The 21422-nt window shown below is 52.9% G+C and overlaps 10 protein-coding genes across 10 annotated transcripts; 8 read left to right on the forward strand and 2 right to left on the reverse strand.

Moving 5' to 3' along the window:
- Positions 1-2436, forward strand: LAESUDRAFT_729034 (uncharacterized protein). The gene is made up of 7 exons (XM_040909560.1): positions 1-53; positions 126-381; positions 444-702; positions 759-1446; positions 1499-1631; positions 1685-1971; positions 2029-2436. Exons 1-7 carry the CDS (start codon positions 21-23, stop codon positions 2188-2190), a joined length of 1818 nt encoding a protein of 605 aa, XP_040761203.1. The 5' UTR covers positions 1-20; the 3' UTR covers positions 2191-2436.
- Positions 2437-4279: 1843 nt separating this feature from the next.
- Positions 4280-5977, forward strand: LAESUDRAFT_729036 (uncharacterized protein). Its single transcript, XM_040909561.1, has 7 exons — positions 4280-4412; positions 4470-4730; positions 4804-4989; positions 5051-5064; positions 5117-5255; positions 5309-5392; positions 5445-5977. Exons 1-7 carry the CDS (start codon positions 4302-4304, stop codon positions 5688-5690), a joined length of 1041 nt encoding a protein of 346 aa, XP_040761204.1. The 5' UTR covers positions 4280-4301; the 3' UTR covers positions 5691-5977.
- Positions 5978-6121: 144 nt separating this feature from the next.
- Positions 6122-9152, forward strand: LAESUDRAFT_683601 (uncharacterized protein). Its single transcript, XM_040905830.1, has 8 exons — positions 6122-6195; positions 6255-7584; positions 7642-7902; positions 7969-8145; positions 8198-8214; positions 8272-8413; positions 8469-8552; positions 8613-9152. The coding sequence occupies exons 1-8, from the start codon at positions 6143-6145 to the stop codon at positions 8859-8861; spliced, it is 2313 nt and encodes a 770-aa protein (XP_040761205.1). The 5' UTR covers positions 6122-6142; the 3' UTR covers positions 8862-9152.
- A 171-nt stretch (positions 9153-9323) lies between these two features.
- Positions 9324-10175, forward strand: LAESUDRAFT_704403 (uncharacterized protein). Its single transcript, XM_040906552.1, has 3 exons — positions 9324-9368; positions 9425-9528; positions 9595-10175. Exons 1-3 carry the CDS (start codon positions 9357-9359, stop codon positions 9731-9733), a joined length of 255 nt encoding a protein of 84 aa, XP_040761206.1. The 5' UTR covers positions 9324-9356; the 3' UTR covers positions 9734-10175.
- Positions 9501-11954, reverse strand: LAESUDRAFT_744539 (uncharacterized protein). Its single transcript, XM_040911320.1, has 9 exons — positions 11844-11954; positions 11639-11788; positions 11156-11565; positions 10771-11097; positions 10439-10715; positions 10256-10380; positions 10099-10198; positions 9595-10043; positions 9501-9528 (listed from the first exon to the last, which is right to left on the reverse strand). Exons 1-8 carry the CDS (start codon positions 11901-11903, stop codon positions 9951-9953), a joined length of 1542 nt encoding a protein of 513 aa, XP_040761207.1. The 5' UTR covers positions 11904-11954; the 3' UTR covers positions 9501-9528; positions 9595-9950.
- A 116-nt stretch (positions 11955-12070) lies between these two features.
- On the forward strand, positions 12071-13227 carry LAESUDRAFT_814578 (uncharacterized protein). The gene is made up of 8 exons (XM_040914604.1): positions 12071-12131; positions 12194-12207; positions 12277-12423; positions 12485-12563; positions 12619-12649; positions 12704-12708; positions 12764-12867; positions 12938-13227. The coding sequence occupies exons 1-8, from the start codon at positions 12085-12087 to the stop codon at positions 13054-13056; spliced, it is 546 nt and encodes a 181-aa protein (XP_040761208.1). The 5' UTR covers positions 12071-12084; the 3' UTR covers positions 13057-13227.
- Positions 13228-13277: 50 nt separating this feature from the next.
- On the forward strand, positions 13278-15557 carry LAESUDRAFT_814579 (glutamate 5-kinase). The gene is made up of 7 exons (XM_040914605.1): positions 13278-13482; positions 13540-13727; positions 13876-13986; positions 14040-14135; positions 14197-14371; positions 14422-15271; positions 15325-15557. Exons 1-7 carry the CDS (start codon positions 13434-13436, stop codon positions 15401-15403), a joined length of 1548 nt encoding a protein of 515 aa, XP_040761209.1. The 5' UTR covers positions 13278-13433; the 3' UTR covers positions 15404-15557.
- Positions 15558-15688: 131 nt separating this feature from the next.
- On the forward strand, positions 15689-17375 carry LAESUDRAFT_729043 (phosphoribosyl pyrophosphokinase). Its single transcript, XM_040909562.1, has 7 exons — positions 15689-15823; positions 15879-15918; positions 15990-16454; positions 16511-16622; positions 16674-16782; positions 16834-16892; positions 16946-17375. Exons 1-7 carry the CDS (start codon positions 15790-15792, stop codon positions 17210-17212), a joined length of 1086 nt encoding a protein of 361 aa, XP_040761210.1. The 5' UTR covers positions 15689-15789; the 3' UTR covers positions 17213-17375.
- A 285-nt stretch (positions 17376-17660) lies between these two features.
- On the reverse strand, positions 17661-18731 carry LAESUDRAFT_738193 (Per1-like protein; the record flags this gene model as incomplete). Its single annotated transcript, XM_040910865.1, has 2 exons — positions 17661-18208; positions 18266-18731. The coding sequence occupies 2 exons, from the start codon at positions 18729-18731 to the stop codon at positions 17661-17663; spliced, it is 1014 nt and encodes a 337-aa protein (XP_040761211.1).
- Positions 18732-18931: 200 nt separating this feature from the next.
- On the forward strand, positions 18932-21173 carry LAESUDRAFT_751547 (uncharacterized protein; the record flags this gene model as incomplete). The annotated part of the gene is made up of 6 exons (XM_040911673.1): positions 18932-19134; positions 19197-19323; positions 19374-19436; positions 19486-19646; positions 19713-19973; positions 20024-21173. The coding sequence occupies exons 2-6, from the start codon at positions 19219-19221 to the stop codon at positions 21171-21173; spliced, it is 1740 nt and encodes a 579-aa protein (XP_040761212.1). The 5' UTR covers positions 18932-19134; positions 19197-19218.
- Positions 21174-21422: the final 249 nt, after the last annotated feature.

A 21422-nucleotide genomic window follows, 5' to 3' on the forward strand; every position in this document is an offset into this window, starting at 1 on the left:
CGACGCCGTTACAGCGCGGGATGGCCTGCCTCTGCTGCCGCAAGCGGAAAATGGTGTGTGCCACTCAGCGTCCCACGCGCGCACCGGATGCAAAACTGATTCAGTCCACGTGCGCGATCCTGCAGAAATGTGACGGCCTGCGCCCCGTGTGCACGCAATGCTTAAAGTCGAACCGCGGGGCCGACTGTCAATACTACGAAAAGAAACATATTAGCCGCACGCAGCTCCTACAGCAGAAGGTCGCAAAGCTCGAGGCACGCCTCCGCGAACTCGAGTCGGAGCAGTCAGAGTCGGCTTCAAGTTCCTCATCTGCGAGCGCATCGTCCTCTGCGCCTTCTCCCGCCGCGCAGCCTGTCAATCCAGGGCTGCTCGATTATTCTGGTAGGCAGATCATTTCCCATACCGGGCGACTGTGGGTGCTTGTGTGTTGACTACTATCTCAGATGGCCTGTCATTAAAAGATGGCAGTTCGCACAGTGGGAGCATCCACGGAACCTTCCCGGTCTTCGATTTTACTCCTCAATCATCCTTCGCGCTCGCAGATCCCTTCCCTGCTGATACGTTATGGCAGAGTCAATCACTACTGCAGACGCCGTCATCGCCGCCGTCGCCAAGTGCACATGCCACTTCTTTCTCACAACGGTCGAGTTCATTAAATTGGTGGGAGGACGGGAATGTATTTTGCGAGAACAAACAGAGACTGTCTGTCGTTTCTCCGCGATTTCCGATCTGTCCGATCTGACCTCTCGGCGTCACAGACTAGAAACCTTCTTCGCGCACAGGCATCAATGTGCGTTCGACGTGCACCTCGGTCGGTTCCAATCCTCGCTGTTCCTCGCGCCTTCATACCAACCACACCCTGCACTCATGGACGCGATCTACCTTCTCGCATGCTACTTCTCTCGCTCAAGTCACCTAACGAAGCTCGAGCCGCATTTCCTCAAACGCGCTCTGCAGGGCATCACCGATGCGCTGCAGAAACAAGACCGCATGGTGCACGTCCTACAAGCCTCCTCGCTTCTCGCTGTCTACTTCTTTTGTAATGGACGCGTGCTCGAGGGGTACTACCACTCCTCCACCTCCGCCCGCCTCACGATCGATCTCGGCCTTCACCAGCTCAAGCCCGTCGACTGGCCTGCCGCGCTGCACATGCCTCTCTCCGGCGCTGCGGTACTCGCACCGCAAGCCTCTGGCTCTGGCTCATCCTCAGCCTCAACACAGGAAGCAACCTCCTCCTCGTCGGTGCAGACTGATGTGACCTTCCCGCTACCACCTCCGCGCGACCCGATCGAGCACGCGGAACGCGTTGCGGCGTTCTGGCAGATATTCATCGTCGACCGCGCGTGGAGCGTCGTGACGGGCCTGCCGTCCGCGCTGCCGGACGATGACCACCCCCGCACGCAGATCGAGACGTCGTGGCCAATGAGCATCATGGACATGTCGATGGTGCGTGTTGTGGGCAGCTAGTTGTGCTGATGCTTGACACGATGTTATGTAGAGCCCGGAGGCGAGCGGAACGTTGTTACCGGTATATGGCGAGCGCCTTCCTGGTCCTGACCTCGCGGCGTCAACAGCGACGCTTCGTGCTAAAGCGGTTATGCTCTTCGAGCGCACGGCGCGCTTCTCGCAACGTACGTTTCGCCTTTTTCTTCTGCCGATTGTCATGTTGACCTTCACACGACAGCGCGTCATGACTCGGATTGGCTCGAACATCGATCACTCGAGATGTCGCTCGCGCAATTCAGCACGAACCTGCCGGAGATCACACGACGCACGCCTCAAATCGCGGTGGACATCGAGCTTGTGAGCGTCCACACGCTCATCCACACCGCGACGATCCACCTCAATCGCGCGCATCTCGAGGCGTCTTTGGCGTCGTTTGAGAAATGCCTCGCGGCGGCGAACGCGGTCGCAACCATAATTAGTAAGTTGGCAGAGAGCGATTATGGGCACTTGGACCCTATCAATGGCGTAAGTGGCCGATTGGATGACTCGTGTTAGCTAGAGACTCATGAAAGTGGGTTGAAGACGTGTTGGCGTTCCGTTGCGGACGTCTACGTGCGGGTATTGACTGCAGCGCAGACTTATGGGCTGCAGTGCGATGCGATGGCTATCGGTGAGGCACTCAGCATGCTGGTCGCCGCCATGAGGCGGCTTACGATGTTCTTCCCGGTGGCGACTATGCCTTGACAGCAACTTGTCACTCTAAAGAACGGTTTCCCTACATCAGTTTGTCTTTGTACCAATGCTCGAAATGTTCTCAAAAGTTAAGCTAAACTAATGTGTACTCTGGTGGACGCGGACTTGCGACATGTCTGCGTATAATGTAGCATACGGCTCGATGCCTTCGCTCACGAGCAGTGTATTAATATTGTAGAAGTTAGATACGCCACTTGGAATACTGATTCAGCTGTGGGTTGGGGGACTATGACCGAGCGATCGGAGTGTGCCTCGTGGATCAAGGACATGAAGTTCATCACAGCGCAATGAACGTTGCAGATCAAGGGAATTTAATGCGTTCGGAATGCAACAGTAGTCGGGCCGATCACACCAGACAATCGACATGCATGGATGAGTTCCGTGACCATTGCAGAGACACTGCGGCACATCTGATATTGCTGGATATTGCTGAAAATCGGAATTTGGTTAGGCTCGCTCGCTCGCGAGCCAGAATCAAAGTTGACCGGGTCTTCTGCCACTTTCCTGGTGCTTGATTGCCTCTTCCAAGCCGGGACTGTCGGTGTGAGCATGTTCCGTCCTTGAGTTTCTGGTACTTCGAAAAGGAAGGGGACGAGTTGCGCTTCTAAGCGGGCTTGGCCAATTCAGTAATTTGTCATGATCAATTATATGTTTGTATGCGCATCGAAGTGAGCCGAGGATGAGACTGAAGATAACACCGAAGCAAAGATGATCGGCCTATTTGATGATTTACTTCCGCAAGAGTGGATGATGTGCAGAAGACCGCGTCTTGAATGTAGTTCGGGAGAAACATACGTAAACGCGCATATTGGATGCATCACGCACGTTGTTTATTATGTCCTCGGATTTGCAGGTGGCCATCTTCTCCAATCTACGCGATGTGAGTGCATAGATCTCCTTGAGTGGTGTTTGACGTCCTTGGCGCATACGGGCGCTCGGTCGATGGCCTGTTGAGGCTGCAAAGTCCTTGAGCGGCGAAGAAGAGCTTGGAGCGCCTGTTTGACGTGAGACAAAGTCGTAGGCTGTCGCCTGCTGCGTTTTATGAGATATCGGAACACCTATCGCCTGAGCAGAGGTACCTGGCCATCGTTGTTTGCTATACGGCGCAACATCCTGAACATTTTAGGATATGAGGTCATTGGCGTCGGCCCCTGCGACATGCAACGATTTGGCGTCTACAGCCTCATCTATCGGTGTTCCACTCGTGGTGCTATCGCATTTGCTCAGCGGGGTTATCTACGGTTGACATGCTCGTCAGAACGCCGTATAGGGACGAATCTTGCGATGATGGACCCAGCTACCAGTGTGGACACGGGAACGCTCGATGCTGGTTCGAGCAGTTGGATATCGTGAACTGGTGCATGCATGCAACTAAAGCCATTGTCAGAATGCCGCGGGGCAAGCTAGCTCTGGTGATGATAGCCCAAATATGGATAATCAGATGATCATGAAGTTCTTGCTAGTTTCAGCATGTTGGTCGATGAACAATTCGCGGAGAGAGTGGAAAAGTCGGCGCTTGAAATATGCCAGAGATGTTATATTAGTGATTCTAAGCGATACTGTATAACGCTGGAGCTTTGATATCGAGAAGTATTAAAAGTCGCCATGATTGGAAGGTACTTGCAATGCTGGTAACATCGGTCGCAGACATAGAGGCGCATTATTCTTTGATGCAGAGGACCACCCAATCGACAGAGAATACTAACGAATTTGAGGAGCAGCACACGAGAGACAGGTGATTGTCATTGACGGCCAAGTGATGAGTCTAGAGCACGCGTCGAAGACGGAATAGAGGCGTTATTGCTACGAATCGAACCCGAGGTGTCGCGAGAACTCTATGCGTTATTTCATACTAGTATGCGACTATGTTTGATAGCATGAGCTTGAGCGACGACGTGGAACATTGTGATCAAGTGAGGTTGGCAGACTCAGCTCAAGTTAAAGTTCGGTCACCGGTGGCCCGCTTGTGGCGAGGGCGTCGGCGTGGTCACTGTCACGCCTCGAACCAGGCTGTGACAGGACGCGTGCACTATGAAGGCCTTTACTGGACATAGCATGCGTTGAGTTAGTAACCTCCCATCATCACTTGATGCTCTTTGAATATGTCTCATGAAAACTCTATCTCCAGTGATGGCGCTCGTGCACAAGAGGAGCTTGTGGAGTTCTGGAGCCGACGATATAGCGAAGTGAAACATGAACTGGATTACTTCAAGGTAGTATCAACCTTCACTCTTTGTATACTTAAGCCTTGAAGATAATCTCTGTTGAAGAACATGTTTGGTGTGGGCTCAGAACCTACTGTCCTGCCTGAACCACCAAAATCCGCAAAGTCTGAAGGATTTGATGAGCTCTTCAACTTTGTGCGGGAGGAGGCAGCGCGTCGGCAGGCAGCAGACGTTGAGCTGCGCTCGCTCCTGGCCAGTGGTAGCGCATCCTACGCGGACCACTTAAACCTATTAGCAGAGGAGAAAGATGATCTTGCAACCCGCCTGCAAAAATCCCAGGATGAGCAGTCTGCTTTGTCGAAGCAGGTACTAATCCCTTGTGTCTAGCTCGCGCTGATCATAGCTCACAAGTGGTCCACGCATATATCGCATTTCACAGCTTCGAACTATACAAACTCACGTAGCTGCGTTGGCCACCGAGACTCGTCAATGGAGGCGAAAGCGAATCGCGCAACTTTTCCCCGAACCCCAACCGCCTTCCTTCTTGGACGCCACTTTTGAGACAACATACTTGAATTTCGGAGACCCAGATTCATTTATGCGGCTGGTTCCTAATGATCCTGTGGTATGATTAGTAATTCACTGTATTTAGCGAAGTCTATTGTTCACGACGTTCGTAACGGCAGCTGCGTAGCCGGCGGTGAGCCATCTCGGAAGACTTCAAGGAGTGAACGGAAATAACGGCCGTGCAGCATCGTTTTCTATCCGCGTCCGCCTAACGCTTTACCCATGGACGTTTCCTCGATCGCCAGATCAGGATATTGGTTTTTCCCTGTCGTCGTCTCGGAACACGAGGTATTCGAGCTCATTGTTGAGAGTGAACAAAATCAGGTAAGTAGGATGCAGTGTGTGCGTTGTTGATGAGATGCTTACCAGAGAAGCAGTGGACCTACCTTGGTACATACCGCACGGCATCGCTGCCGGGCTATGAGATGAAGTTGTCCGAGTGGCTATGTCTTGATGAGGAGGCGAGTGTTCTTCATACAGACAGGGTACTCGCGTAGCTGATGGCTATGACAGACAAGGGCGGGACACTGCTCTCGGGCTCGAGAGCATGCCAGAGCTCAACTGCCTGTTGCATGCCGGGGCGAGAGCCTAGACGTGCGCAGGTTCTATGACACCGGTGAATGGACTGTGCTGTGCTACAGCCTGCACTGTGTGGGATTCAACAAGAGCTTTTACTTGGGGATCCAGTCGGTTGCTCGGTCGCAGGTGGCGGTTGCGAGTCATGCCACAGCCCAGCAGCCGCCTAGCACACGCGTGTAGGCGGAAAGCCGAAGAGCGCCGTGAAGCAAGATTCCATTGAATTCAGTCTCTTTTTCAGAAGTGTCTATGATGGGTCATGCCTTCCATTGTCACGTTGATTTTCCACCTCCCGTAGTTTCCGGTGACTAGTTTTGTGTCGTCGTTTCCCCGCTGCCAGTGCTATCATGAAGCCTATTTGATTAGTTTTCTATTCACCTCACCAAAGTCTGTACTGAGCTACTTGAGAGCTATTAGATCACGTCCGGCCTCTAACCTGTTTGTGATAAGTGCTCGGTATATGTAGCCAGACAAATGTGCGCTCAGCGAGTTGTACTTGAGCAGAATATGGCCAGATCAGGTAGGACTTTGAGGCTGTTGCCAATCAGGCACAAACAACCGCTCGTCGCGTCCCCGTCACGCGTCGGTCACGCGTTGTCAACTTAAGACTAGACGTGACACTGAGGACGTGCACAATGGAGCATCCTGCCCTCGATTCATTTCAAGGTTTATCGCTTTCGAGCAGAAAGTGGGCTGATTGTGTACTGTCGTTTTAATTTGCCCCTGCTCACTCTTCCACCACGGCAGATCGGGTGGAGATGGGGCCAATGCACCGACTCCAGCTGCCCAGCAGAATGCTCCCATCTTCATGTTCGGGTCAGGGAGAGACGCGACGAACTTTGTCCCGAGCGTAACTTCACAGAGCCGACAGTTTACTGCTTTCAGCTTTACGAAGGACAAAAGGAACTCGGCCTCGCAGCCAACTAACTCCAACTTCACCTTTAAGCCAGCGAAAGGTCCGGAGATTCCTGCCCCGAGCGAAACTAGTCTCAGTTCTGTGAAGGACGCGACAGCACAAGCCGCGAGCGGGACCGCACAGAGCAAAGTGCCTCCTGCGTTCAGCTTCAACGTTCCTGCAAAAGGCACGACGACCCCGGCCCCGAGCGAAACTATTCTCGACTTTTCGTTAGGGAAGGATACGGCGGCCCAGGCCGCGAGCGGAACCGCGCAGAGCAAAGTGCCGCTTGCATTCAGCCTCCTTCCTGCGAAAAGCGCAATGACTCAGATGCCGAGCGATGCCAGTCTCGGGTTTGTGCCGGGGAAAGGCACGACGGCAAAGGCTGTGAGCGAAACTAGTTTCGACTTTTCGTTAGGGAAGGATACGACGGCCCAGGATGTGAGCGGGACCGCGCAGAGCAAGGTGCCGCCTGCGTTCAACTTCGGTCCTGTGAAAGGCGCGATGACTCCGATTACGAACGAAACCAGTCTCAGCTTTAAGCTAGGGAAGGACACAACCCCTCGAGCCCCTACCGGGAACAACGCGCAGAGCAAAGTGCCGCCTGCGTTCAGCTTTGATCCTGCGAAAGGTTTGACGACCCCGGTGCCGAGCGAAACTACTATCAGCTTTGCGTTAGGGAAGGACACGACAGCCCGAGCACCGACCGGCACCGCGCAGAGCCATTCTCCAGTCACACTCAGTTTCCAAGGGATAGGGAATGGAAAATCGACCCGGCCCATTCGCGGAAGGTCGCACAGCCAACGTTCACCCCATTTTGACTTCGTTTTTACGCCAGAGAGAGGCATGGCGACCTCGAGCCCAAGCCAAATGAATTTCGCCGCACCAGGTAGGAAGATAACGACCTCGGCCCCCAAAGGGACCTCGCAGATCCAACACCGATCTAAGTTCAGCTCGGGGCTAGAGAAGGGCACGGCGACGCAGACCCCGAGCAGAATCGCGCAGAACCAACAACCGCCCGTATTCACTTTCGCGCCAGGGAAGGAGATAAAGACAGCTGCTCCGAGCAGGATCCCACAGAGCGAACAGCCGGCCACCTCCGACTCGTCTAACGCTCAGGGACTAGTGGAGCTCTGGAAACAGAAATACTTCGAATGCAATCTGGAACTAGAAAAGCTGAAGGTGCGAGTTTTACTCTTGAAACTACGTCATTCTGATTGGACGCATCATCTTTACTAGCTTTCACATGGTACGCAATCGGAGCCAGTAGCTGTCGCAGAACAAAAGGAATCTGTCAAGACGGGGAAACTTGACGAGCTCTTGAACCTCGTGCGAGAGGAAGCGGCGCGCCGACAGGTCGCTGACGCAGAACTGCGATCTCTGATAGATAAGAGCAACGTAGCATCGTTTGAAAACGTTACTCAATTGGCTAAGGAAAACGGTGAACTGGCAGCACAGTTGCAATCTTTACGAATTCAGCATGCCACTCTTTTGAAACAGGTGCTGGTCTGCCTATCTTTGTGAAGGCATGGCTCAGAACCATAATTGATGATATATTACTATTAGGTCCAAACCAATCGTATCCAAATCCGTGCGTTGGCCGCTGAAGCAGGCCTGCAAAGGCGAGCAAAGATCGAGCAGCTCTTCCCCAAGTCCACCTTCGTAGACGCCGATTTCAAAACAGTCTCCTTGAAGATCGGCGCCGCGGACACTTCGAAACATTTTCTTTTTAATGCAACAGCGGTACGGTATCTTGCCTGCATTCATGTACAGCTGAATCTTGATAAATGCACAGCATGTAGGCAATCAGCGGTGAGCCACACTCCTGCACGGAGCATGGATCACAGTTCATCATTCATGCCGAGTCAGGGTAGTCAGTTTACCGCTTCCACCCAAAGCGCTGCCTGCGGATGTGCCATCTGTTGCACAATCCGGTTACTGGTTCTTTGACGCGGCAATCCGCTTGGAGGACGCGTCGTTTGAGTTGATCATCGAGTGCGAACAGAATCTCGTGAGTAGGTCTAGGTTGATTGGTTGGAACATCACCTTGATTCTGGGCTGGCCAGTGGATGTATTTTGGCACATATTGCAGTGCGATTCTACCCGAATTCGAGATGAAGCTGTCCGAGTGGTTATGCCTAGATGAGGAGGTCAGTGCCTAACTTGACATTGTTTGCAATCAAACTTCACGACTTTGCTGCACATACCAGACTAGAGAAAAACATTGCGCGCGTGCTCGAGCCTCAGCCAAAGGTCAATCGTCCGCATATGAGGATCGGAGCCTCAAGGTGCGGAGGCTTTACGACACCGGCGAATTGGTCATACCATGTTACAGCCTACGCTGTATAGGATTCAACAAACACTTCTACGATGCCTTTCATGGGTTTGAACCTCATGAGCAACCTTCTCGGAGTCTCACCACTACCCAGGCCACGCCTGACGCAGCCGCTGCTGCCTAGTCACTCGTCACTTCTCAACAGCTCTCGCATGAAATATAGTTGGCGGGGTATATGCAGCTATAACTGCACAGTTGCAGCCTCAATAACACACGTTTCCGATTAGATTTTCCTTCGTTTTGTTTTCTCTGTTTTCACGGATGTCTGGTGCTCTATCATGTACATGCTTGAGGCTCTGTGTTTGCTTTCGTCCTGCTATGTGTCTATGGTGCAGAATCGTCACGTATCTCAGTAAAAATGTTATTTCCCGTATTTCCCGCACATTCTATCAATTTACTTAGATGAGGATCCGTGAAACTGGAACGTTGACTTGTGGAGTCTGGCATCAGACGCTCGCATTGTGGCGAACGGTGGCGAGTGGCCACTCCTAACCCTGAATCCGGTTTCGGCGATGATTTGTCACCAACTGTCACACGGGGCTCGCCGGCGACTCGCAGCTTGTCGATTACTATTCCCCCTTCACCTTGGCCGTCCATATCTATCTCTTCCACCGCAAGCATGTCCAGCTTTGCAAGTCATTCCGCTCAGCTGCTGCAATATGAATCTGACGGAACAAATGCTTGCAGTTGACTTCGTGGTGGGGTTCATCCGCACCTGCTCCGGTCGCAGAGAAGGCGTTCGACCCTACTGACCCGAAGCAGAATCCGCTGAACCCGCAAGGGCTGAAACCGTGCGTCACATAAACAATTTTCTTCAGTCTTACGGTCGTTAACCAAATAGACTTGATACGACGCAGATGCTGTGCATGCCCACAAACAAAGTCCGCGCGTGATGACTGCTTTCTGAAGTTCGACTCGTCAGAGGCAGATGACAAGTGCAAGGAGCTAGTGCAGGCACACGTAGCGTGCATGCGAGGCCTCGGATTCAAAGTTTAGAGTGCGGCGTCGCCGACCACTACGGATGTCCTTCCCACTTTCCTGCAGCCCATCGACAGACTCTGCATTGTGCCAACTACCCCCACTCCGGCTGTGTTACATTAGACATATATAACTGCCATACGTGCTGACATGCGCTTGAATCTACCATCGATTCAGGAACGGGGAGTGCAGCCATCAAGATCCGTCGTTGATATCAGGATGAGAGTCTCTGGTGTTATTCAAGAGGCAAGATCCACTGCCATCGTCCCTCGGCTAGACCCTCTGCTGTGTCCTGCAAAACAATATCATGCCTGCCTTTGACATAGACCTAGAGCCAGCGGTCTGTGAGTGCACACATTGACAGCTATTTAGGAGAAGCCCACCGTCTTGTCCATCATGCGCCGACGCAGATCCTTGACGGTGTTCTCTTCGATAGGCTCTTCCAGGAGTTGCGATAAATCCTCCACCGCCTTCTCAAGGTCTCTGCGCATGCCAAGCGGTCGCGCCCAATAAATACAAGGCATAAGCAGGATGACTTACGCCTGTATGTCCTCGAAAATCTGCTTCTGATTTCCTTGTTCGAGAAAGTAAGCCATCGCATAAGTCCACTTCAGAGTGGCTCTGCACTTGGTCAGCTCGTCCACAGCCTGCTGCATGAATTTTGCCTGCGGAGGACGGCGTCCTCAGCGTTGTTCAATATGTATGGAATGCATGTGAACTCACCTCGATCCACGACAGCTCGCTGCTCTTCTGCACATCCAACATCTTTTCCTCCGTGCGCTCTACCAGCTCCTGGTCTAGGCGAGCGCTGAGCTCGTGATTGTTGAAACGGTCGAAGTAGAACAGCCACTTCTCCAGATTCTGCTTTGCCTCGGTCTTCTCTGCGTCGGGCTCGGGTTCCTTCCACGCGTTGCACGCGTCATTATTATATCCATGTACGTTCCAATTCTGCATGCACAGCCAACAGAACTGGAGCATGCAATGCCGGCATACAATTCGGCTGGTACAAACAACGCTATGAGTGGAATCCAGCACACGACAGTCAGTGGACGTACTTGCAGCCACCATTCTTCTCGATGCTGTTCCTGCACCTGGGACAGGTACGCGTATTGGCCTTGATCCACTGCGCTGTCCCTGCATCCTCGCGTGCGTTCTTATTCCAGATCAGAACAAACTTGCATATAAGGGGACGGTGGTCCGAGTCCAGCCCGCACCCAAAGCAGAAGACATGTCCCTGCCCACATTGCACTGTCGGTACTTCTGTAAGAAGCGCGGAGCCTCTGCCTCCAGGACAAGATACGGTCTCAGTGCACGACGGGTACGGACAGAATCGCAGATGTGGATGTGCCTGCACATAGTTTTGGAGGACGAGTTCGCGGTATCTGGTAATTGAGTTCGCTATGAGCACTGCCACTCGGAATAGGCGCGGAACAGACACACCGATCATACACCGTGCCGTCCACGAGCTTCCGGATCGAAGGCTCGTCGACGACCGTCTGACAGCCGTCCTGCATGCAGTGAAGGAGGCACTGGCCTTCGTCCTTCACCTTCCCCGTGACATACGCCTGCCAACATGGTTCGCAGAACGCGTGTGTGCACCGGAGGCGGAAGATCTCCTCAGGCGCGACCTCGCTGCAGCACACCCCGCAGACGAACTCGGTGGGCGTGTTCAGGCGGGCGCGCTTCTTCTGGCGCACGGCGGGCGATGGTGGTAGTGGCGCGATGCTGACGTTCTGTGGCTCACCAGCGCTTCGCAGGACGGAGTCGCGGCCGGGCGAGTCCAAGTACTTCTCGATGAGGTCCTCCCTGCCCCATCCAAAGTGCTGAAGCAGGATAGACGCGATGGGCGACTTTGGTGATCAACATGGGAGATGTCAGTGGCGGGGAAGAATGGGTGGCACAGGAGAAGGTAGAACCCTGCACCTCTAAGCCAGTGATGCCCGCCACGCTGCGTATATCGTCGTCCACGAGCTCCTGCAGCCGCACAGCAGAGAGCGCCTGGTACTCGATGCTCTGCGACTTTCCCTTACCCTTGTCCTTGATCACCGGTTCTTCGAAGTCGGAGTCATTCCCCTGCGTGTGGCGTACTGCGTGAGCAACGGATGTGCGGTGAGACGTATAGTCTTACGTCGAGCAGGCCATCGGAGTCGTAGGGGTCGCTGGTGTAGTCGTCCGAGTCGTCTGACATGTGTGCGCGAGCAGCGAGCGAGGAGGTGAGACGAGATCTCACCGAGCTCACTGCAGCCGAGCCGAAGGCCACAGAAGTACCGAAAGAGGAGTGCTTGTTCTGCCGTGTTCCCACGGTCACGGCTTCGTTAACCATTGCAAGTTGGCGAACTCTCACGAACATTATTTGATATCCATCCATCATGAGCCCTCCAACAGATTTGAAGGAAGTCGTCGATTCCGAGATAAAGTGCGATTCGTCCTTTGCTTTCTGTCATTCATCAGTTGTCGCTTGAACTCGTGGCTGTGCAGGGAATGGCACTTCCGTAAATCCCAGTTGCTTGTGCCGTCGCGCGCTGCAAGACGGGCAGATTGACGCCTCTGATACCATCCAGATATCTACTTCCACCAGCGTAACGCGGACGAGCACCATGCCGCGCTTGAGCTGCGCGATGCGGTCCTACGCCTTAGAAGGGATGGGGCTTTCATCGCAGTTCCTCTCTTCCGAGTGAATACAGACCCGATCGGGCCGCATCCTGTTGGTATGTGCGCCAAGTCTGAACTATGATGATGTTCTCTAATTCGTCGTGGTATGGACGATAGGTTCATATGAGATCTGGTGCCCATCGGAGTCATTTGCTTCCGTCTTTTCCTATCTGTGTATGAACAGAGGCAACCTCAGGTGATTCAGATGTGATTATGCAGACGTTCGCGGCGTTCTCATATGTGTTCTCAAGCGTTCTCGTCCATCCATTGACGCGTGATCAGGTCCGTCTCCCGCATCTTACGCATGTTTTCTAGTCTGACACCCCGTGTTTTCAGAGAAAGTCTGTAGTTCATTCACATCGCCATATCCATGCTGATGTCTGCGTAACCCGACAGGGACCATGAATTCCGCAACGCGTGGATAGGGCCCTCGTTCCCGCTGGATCTCTCTACGCTTCCCATCAGGTCCGACGAGATACCTCTGCAGTACCCTAGTCTCAGTAAGTGCGCTGCATCTCACCTCTACCGGATTCTCATCGTGCCACTCCTTGTCTTCTCCATTGCTATCAGAGCTAGGACATTCCTCTACGGCTCCGACTATGTCTTTGGAGGGCCGAAAGAAGATCGGAGTAAGGATGGAGCAGATCTTGAAGGGCGAGAAGGAGGCTGCGAAGGCCCCGAGTGACTGATCGCCTCGATTTCTGCAGCCTCGTGCCTTCTCTTCTCTCCTGATACCTGTGCAGCTTTGACTCGAAGAGGGTGCAGAAAAAGATTTTGCTTGTCATAATCGTGTATTCCTGCTGTATATCTCAAATGTATAACAACGAATTAGGATTGGATCGATGGCACCTGTGTCCGCTTCCGAACTCTGAGAGAAATCTGTATTTAGGCGCTAAATGATCGCGAACCTCAACATTTCACCATGACTCAAGCCAGGGACCGCAGCGTACTTTCTTCTGTTCAACACTGCGATCTTCACCCTCGTCAGGGATCTCACTCGCTTTGACTTATTCGTAGACACCGCTCTACCTGCGCGCCTCTCGGCATACTCGTCAGAATCGCGGAAATGGCCCGCGCTCGCCATGCTCCGTCGAATACGATCGTGATCAAGCTCGGTACGTCCTGGCACTCGCTCACGCCCGGGATGTACTGAACACGTTTGATGTTTCCAGGAACCTCCTCCATTGTTGATGAGAAGACACATCAGCCGCTGCTGTCCACTCTTTCCGCGGTAGTTGAGACCGTGGTGCACCTCCGGGCGCAAGGACACAAAGTCGTGCTCGTCAGCTCAGGTGCGATCGGCGTGGGGCTGAGGCGGATGAACATGCCCCATCGTCCGAAGAGCCTGTCAGGGAAGCAGGTTAGCATTGCGTTTTTTTGGCGAGTGCAGACAGCGGTGTAGGCATCGGCATCGGCATACCGGGTCGTGTGCTACGATTGTTGCTTGCACTGCTTGCACTCGCGGATGGCTCTGACGTGATTTCCAGGTACTGAGGTGCTTTGTCTAGGCGTTGGCTGCAATAGGTCAGGGCCGACTCATCGCGCTGTGGGACGAGCTCTTCGGACATTTAGAGCAACCCATCGCTCAAGTGCTGCTCACAAGAGGGGACATCTCGGATGTGCGTACAAGTCTGTGACTTAAAATGATGTCAGGCTGATGCCTCGTCAATAGCGCACGCGATATCTGAACGCTGTCAACACCTTCAAAGAACTACTGTCCATGGGCGTTGTACCCATCGTTAACGAAAATGACACAGTGTCCGTCAGCGTAAGTCACCGCATCAGCTCAGGCACGAGGTGCCTTACTGAGAAACCCTAACACGATGTAGGAAATCAAATTCGGTGACAACGACACACTCTCCGCTATCACCTCTTCGATGATACACGCCGATTACCTCTTTCTGCTGACAGATGTGGATGGTCTCTACACGTCCAATCCCAGAAAAGACCCAGATGCGAAGCAGATCGAAGTTGTATCTTCGATCGCCGCTATTCGCTCGCAAGGTGAGACCGCTTTACAAACCATCTCGATTGTACTGATCAGTTGGCCATAGTCAGCACAGCAACATTAGGCTCTAGTCTCGGCACCGGAGGTATGGAGACGAAGCTCATCGCAGCTGAGATCGCGACAGCTGCTGGGGTAACAACCATCATCATCTCTAGCAAAGACCCGAAAAACATCTTTAAGATCATTGAATACAACAATGCTCTGAAGTCGGGCACCTCAACTCCCGCAGAATTGGCGTCAGGACGATCCAGTCCAGCTCCCTCAGCCTCCCAACCATCACCAGCTCCAGCGGATAGCACAGCGATCGCAACGCTGCCAGTGATGCCCCGACCGCCACACACTTTGTTTAGGCCTTCGCCCACGCCTCTGCGTGATCTAAAGTCCTGGACAAGTCATACGCTGTTCCCCTCGGGGAGCGTCATCATCGACAGCGGCGCACATCAAGTGCTGTCCCACCGCGAGTCCGGCGGTCGGTTGCTCCCAGCAGGTGTGCTCGGTGTGCGGGGAGCCTTCGCGTCAGGACAGGCAGTCCGAATCGTCATCCGGCGGCATGCGCCGGGCAGCACGACGCTCCCGGAAGAGCAAGAGTGCCGCCGCATTGCCTACGCGGACGGGTTGGCGACGTCGGCACCGAACACGCCGATATTGGGGGCGGCTGCCTCTGCGTCGTCGTCCATCTCCAGTCTGGATCCCGAGCTGGGTATCCCGACGCCACCGTTATCTACGGTTGATGAGGAAATGACGCCGTCGGCTTCCTTGAGGCTGTTGCCAGAGGAAGAACCTACGCTTCTCGAGAAGCCCGCGGATGAAACCGAGGCATGGGAAGTCGAGGAAGTTGGACGTGGTCTTGCTAACTATAATTCGGCGCAAATCGCAAGAGTGAAGGGGTTGAAGAGGTATGTCTTCTACCACATTCGTTCTTTCATCTTGACCTTACATTCTTTGTCAGCTCGTACATCCCGCAACTTTTGGGCTATGCTGATTCTGAATACGTGGTGGAAAACATTACTGTACGAGTACCGCCATAATTTGGGGGCTGGGAAAGACTCGGGTCGTGCGATTATAGATTAGAGTTAGACGCCATAGCGCCGTAATGCTGAACTCCCGAACAGAGATTAAACAGCCATCCTGATATCTACCCCTCGAACGTGCCTCACTGTAACCAATGCTGAGAGCATTCGCTCGACGGTCGTACACAGCTCGAGTCGTGCAAATACGCCGACTGCTATAGGAACATCGCGTATCACGTGCTAATTGCCCTATATGGCCCACGCAAGTAGATTGCCGGCTTCCCGAGAACTGGAGCTCAGGTTCGACAAAAATCCACATCCTAACGCCTCCGCGCTCTGATCCTTTTTTTCGCCTCTACTCTACCATTCCCTGCATCGAATGCTGTAATTTTAGTTGGACTGCAATGCTACACGGAAACTCTATCAGAATTTTGACGGGTGAGTGTTTGCGAGCATGGTTGCCCTCAGCACGCTGAACTCGGTCGTCGTGCAGGGAACAGCCACCCCGAGCTCGTCCAAGCCGTGGTCGAGCGGTGAGCGACAGCTTCATAGCAGTCAGCCACGCAGTCCGTGGACTGGTGATTCACCAAGGATCCTCCTGTAGGCTCAACGTGCCCTTGACTCCCTGTACAGTCAAGAAATTCTCGAACGGCGAGATCAATGTCAAAATTGCAGAATCCGTCCGCGACGAAGACGTTTTCATCATTCAATCAGGATGCAGCGACGTGAACGACAACCTCATGGAACTCCTCATCTTGATCTCTGCGTGCAAAGGCGCCTCTGCACGCCGCATCACGGCGGTCATCCCCTGCTTTCCCTACGCGCGCATGGACAAGAAGGACAAGTCCCGTGCGCCTATCACCGCAAAACTGGTTGCGAATATGCTTGCGGTCGCTGGCTGCGACCATGTCATTACCATGGATCTGCACGCAAGTCAGATTCAGGGGTTCTTCGACTTTCCTGTCGACAACCTCTACTCGGAGCCTCTGATGATCTCGTACATCAAGCGTCACATCGAGGGGTGGAAGAACAGTATCATTGTTAGCCCCGACGCAGGAGGAGCTAAGCGGTATGTAGCTACAGTTGTATGCTGCTTATTTGTCATTCAACATATAGCGAATAAAGCGTCACCGCTATTGCGGACAAGCTGGGTGTTGAGTTCGCTCTCATCCACAGAGAACGGACCCGGAAACAGGAAGAGAAAATGGAGGTCCTTGTTGGAGACGTGCGAAACAAGGTAAGTTGTGTTTTTGCTCCGCCCCACCTTCCTCTGCTCACGTGCCCATAGGTGGCTATTCTCATAGATGATATGATCGATACTGGAGCAACGCTGGCTTTGGCTGCACCGTTGTTGAAGGAAAAGGGCGCTGCGAAGGTTTACGCTCTGATCTCACACGGTACGTCAGCTTCGCGTTCTGAGTGATTCTTCCTTGGCCGACGTCATTTAGGGCTTTTCGCCGAGACGAGCATGAGTATGATTGAGGCGCTTCCCATAGAGCAGCTTGTGGTGAGTAGTATCATTTGATGGTGCCATAGTGACTTGCTCATATGTCATCGCAGGTCACAAATACGATCCCTCAACAGCACCATGCGGAGGGCTGCAGCAAGCTGGTCACTATCGATGTGAGCCACACTATTGCAGAGAGTATGCGGCGGACGCATAACGGTGAGAGTATAAGCCTTCTTTTCGATGAATGGGCAGATGGTGTCGCGGTGAACGGCATCGGGATGAACGGCATCGGGATGAACGGCGTCGGAATGAACGGCATTGGAGTGAACGGCGTCGGAATGAACGGCGTTGGAGTGAACGGCGTCGGGTCGCATTGAGCTTCGTATTGGACGGAAGCAGACAGAGACGTAGAGTAAGTTATAGCTATCCAGTTGTACATTGTTGGAGACCTAGAACCTATTGTCTGCACACAATAAATCAGACGTATGAACACCTGCATATTGAGTTAGGCTTCACTTGATCGGCTGTTATGTGCTAGCTGGCTATCCCTGTATTAGCATACGAAATGAGTTGAATGCTCGAGAATCCATGCGATGTCCGCCATGCTTCTCTGTGGTATCCGGGAGGCAGCAGTCGTTTCCAATTGAGGTGATCCAGGAGTGAAAGTTGAGTCATGCAGATATTACGAGAAAAAATGATGGTATTCGCGAAGGCCCATCGCAGATGTAGTGTGTGCACGTCGCGGGACTTGATGTCGATGCTATCTTCAACAGTAGCGTGACGCCCTTGCGTCATGCCAACTCATCTCAACCCATCAGAGCAGGTTCAGGCCTTCTGAGCCTTCCATCCATCGTCTAGGGCATCCCGAACGAGGAAGTCATACCAGAGGACCGTGATCGGGACCGTCGCGAGATGCCAAAGCGAATGCGCATCGATGATCCGTCCCCAGGGCGGAAAATCAAACAGCTCGAGAAACGTCGCAACTGTGGTGAGGATAACGAAAACCGCAGCTCTAGACGCATACGGTGGCCGGTAGGATCGTGGCCGGTACGGGAAACGGCGCAACAAGGGGATGGATGCTGGAAGGGAGTACGTTAACCAGAGCAGGTTGTGCGTCATTCCCACGACTAGGTTGAATATTATGTTGTACGTGTAGTCAAACCGTGGCAACAGTGAGAGGTAGGAGACGTGCATGAGATAGACGAGAACGCAGATCAGCTTCCATGCTATGAAGGTGACAGAGACCGAGTTGGCGGAGCTGGAGGGTGGTTTCTCAGGATAGAGGTGGAAGAGACGTATGACCGCAAAATACAAAGCATACAGGATAGCCAAAGCTGCAGAGAAATAATCGAGCTTCTCTGTCGTAGGGAGATCTGTGTGGAAGCGCTAGATGAGCACACGATGAGATAATCCTGCTATTGCTCGCCAACCTCGGGTATGAAAAACTGAAGACCAGATCCACGCGTTTACGCTAACGAGTGCGAACCTTCGATAATAGCTTCCCATAGGATGGTTGTCCGAAACCATCCTCTGAATGCGCATCGCTCCTCGGATGTGCACCCACATGTTCAGAAGGGAGAATACCACGGAGGCAGGCTCTTGCATGCCCGCAAACCTCCAGAATGGCCACTTCCCATGATACTGCTGGATCGGCTCCGAGTTCTCTACTGCGAGGTCGGTGATGGCGTGCATACAGCCGTACTTGCAATCGTCCGTGCACGACCATTGAGTTATCCTCATGGGGAGCGAGATTGAGTCCGCCCAGTTCAGATCGTGGCAGATGCGAGATTCGCATTTCGACACGCAATTGATGTAGGTGTCCGCACGATCTCCGAACGAGGCGCGAGCACAAAGAGTGGTTCCAAGAACCAGAGGCGTGAGGAGTACAATGCGCATTATAACATAACTGATGAGACAAACTCGATTTCCGGGGGCGTAATGAGCAGGCAAAGTTGTGCGTCGAAGAGCTGAGGCTGATCGAAGTTGTGGTTTGGGTACAGACGCCCAGCGTGGCATTATGTCAGCTTGTGGCTGATTGTCTTAATTTGGTCATGGTCAAGCAGTTCCTTCTTTCCAGACACCATCAAGCTCTATCCGGTCCGTGAACGATTGCTACAAAACGAGAGTAGTAGTACGTGTTTTCTTTTAAGCTCTAGTAGGTGTCCGTTTCAATGTGAGTCTGGAAGTGGCCTGCTTTGCAAACGGACATCCAGCGGCATTGCTCAGCGTTCCCATATTTGTCCCGGATCATCTCATACTGATGTTCTCAATACTAGACATATATCTCTGACTATATAGGGTACGTCTTCGGTGCCTGAAATGGCGTAAAAGCAATGATCGTTGACTGATGGTTTATATCAGCTCCAGGGTGATACGTGTTCAGATGGTTCGCTCTGCACAGGCTACTACATATACATTCTCTTCCTCCCCATATTTTGACGACCGCGGCAATCATGGATATGCGGAACCAATCACAGAACGTGTCAATGTAAGTCTACACGGTAATTATTATCATCAGCTCTGATTACTGGTATCCAGCCACATTCGCGCCCGATCGTTTCGTATTACTTTCCGAAGGGAGTAGGGCCTCAGCATTATGGGGTAAGCATCATTCTATGCAAGATAGTACGATACTGAATTATGTGAACAGGAACATCATCCAATGAAACCTCACAGGTTGACGCTCACGAATGCCCTGGTGTTCGGTTATGGTCTTGATAAACAGATCCATCATATTTACAACCCACGTCCCGCGACACAAGCAGAACTGGAAGCGTATCATGACCATGATTATGTTGATTTCCTGTCGAAGTACGTCTACCTTCGTAGGATTCTCGAAAGCCACTGTTCATGGCGTTGACTAATCATCGAGCGCAGAGTCACACCACAAAACCAGGCTGAAATGAAACAACAAATCGACATGTTCAACTGCGTCGAAGATAACCCTATCTTCTCTGATATGTATGAATTCTGTCGAATGTACGCTGGAGGATCCCTCGCAGCCGCGAGGAAACTATGCGCGGGTACAACCGACATCGCGATCAATTGGTCCGGCGGACTTCATCATGCGAAGAAAGGTGAACCTAGCGGGTTTTGCTACGTCAACGACATAGTCCTCGGAACCCTCGAACTCTTGAGGTTTGTGTGACTCAATCTTGTCACTGATACTTCGCTCATGTGCGCACTAGGTATCATCCCCGTGTCTTATACATCGACATTGATATCCACCATGGCGATGGCGTCGAATTCGCTTTCTATCAAACAAATCGTGTCATGACAGTTTCTTTCCATAAATATACCGGAGACTTCTTCCCAGGCACTGGCAAATTGGACGACAACGGCGCTGGACTGGGCAAGCATTTCTGCCTAAATGTACCATTGCAAGACGGTATCGATGACAATATGTATCTTACAACCTTCAAGACAGTCATCGAAGATACCGTGACAGCATACCGACCGACCGCGATAGTTATGCAATGCGGCGCCGATTCTCTAGGTTGCGATCGATTAGGAGCCTTTAATCTGTCCATCGCCGCGCATGGAGAGTGTGTGAACTTTGTGCGCAAGTTCAACGTACCTCTCCTTGTTGTGGGTGGAGGAGGCTACACGATCAAGAATGTCAGCCGCTGCTGGACATACGAGACGTCCGTTTTGGTCGGTGCGGCCATTCCGGACGAGCTTCCTGTTACCATCTACGATTCATTTTTCCGGCAGTCAGATTGGAAGCTGCATCCGCCATTGACAGGCAGAGTCGATAATCAAAACACTGCAGCGTCGCTCCAGCGCATCACCATCGCCATCCGGAATAAGCTCAGGTACCTTCAAGGGGCACCCAGCGTTGCCATGCAGGAGATCCCGCCGAGCCTCGCGGGCTGGCTGGAGGAGGAAGAACGTAGCCGGGAAGAAAAGGAGGAAGAGCGAGGCACTGCTCTGTCCGGTGAAAGTAGGGAAGATCGCTCGGTATTACGGAACGAGTTTTTCGATGGCGACAAGGACAATGATGCGGATGATCCACCCATCGAGGTTGAAACCCCTCCGAAAACACGAGCCACTCGCAGGGGCCGAGGCGGCGCGAGACGAGGGCGCGGACGGGGAAGAGGCAAGGCCGCTGCAGCTCGCATGGAAGCAGCCGAGGGAGACGATGATGACACCGCCGATGATGTGGAGAAGCCCACACGTGCGAGAGGCCGCGGGAGAGGCAGAGGTCGTGGTCGTGGTCGTGGGAGAACGAAGACGCAGGTAAAAGAACCGGAAGTAGAGGCGCAGCCGGAAGCAGATGCCGTCGTGAAGATGGATGTCGACTCGCAGTCGCAGACACAGGACGTCGAAGAAACATAGCGGTGCGAACTTGGGCAAGATGGAGTATTTCCCTCGTTCAAGTGCTCGATCGGCTTATCTCGTCCAATACAGACACATTCGCCGCTGTCCGTCCGTGTGACATTTCGCAATGATTCGTTTTCTGCGGAGCATGCCAAGCAAATCATTATAGTATGTAGCCATAAATAGCACAGCGCCACGCTTCAAGGATCGAAAAAGGGTGAATGGTGACGCCGCCAACCAGGGGAACTTACAGTACAGTTATAGTGC

This window comes from Laetiporus sulphureus, assembly GCF_001632365.1.
Source record: "Laetiporus sulphureus 93-53 unplaced genomic scaffold LAESUscaffold_39, whole genome shotgun sequence".
Classification (NCBI taxonomy): domain Eukaryota; kingdom Fungi; phylum Basidiomycota; class Agaricomycetes; order Polyporales; family Laetiporaceae; genus Laetiporus; species Laetiporus sulphureus.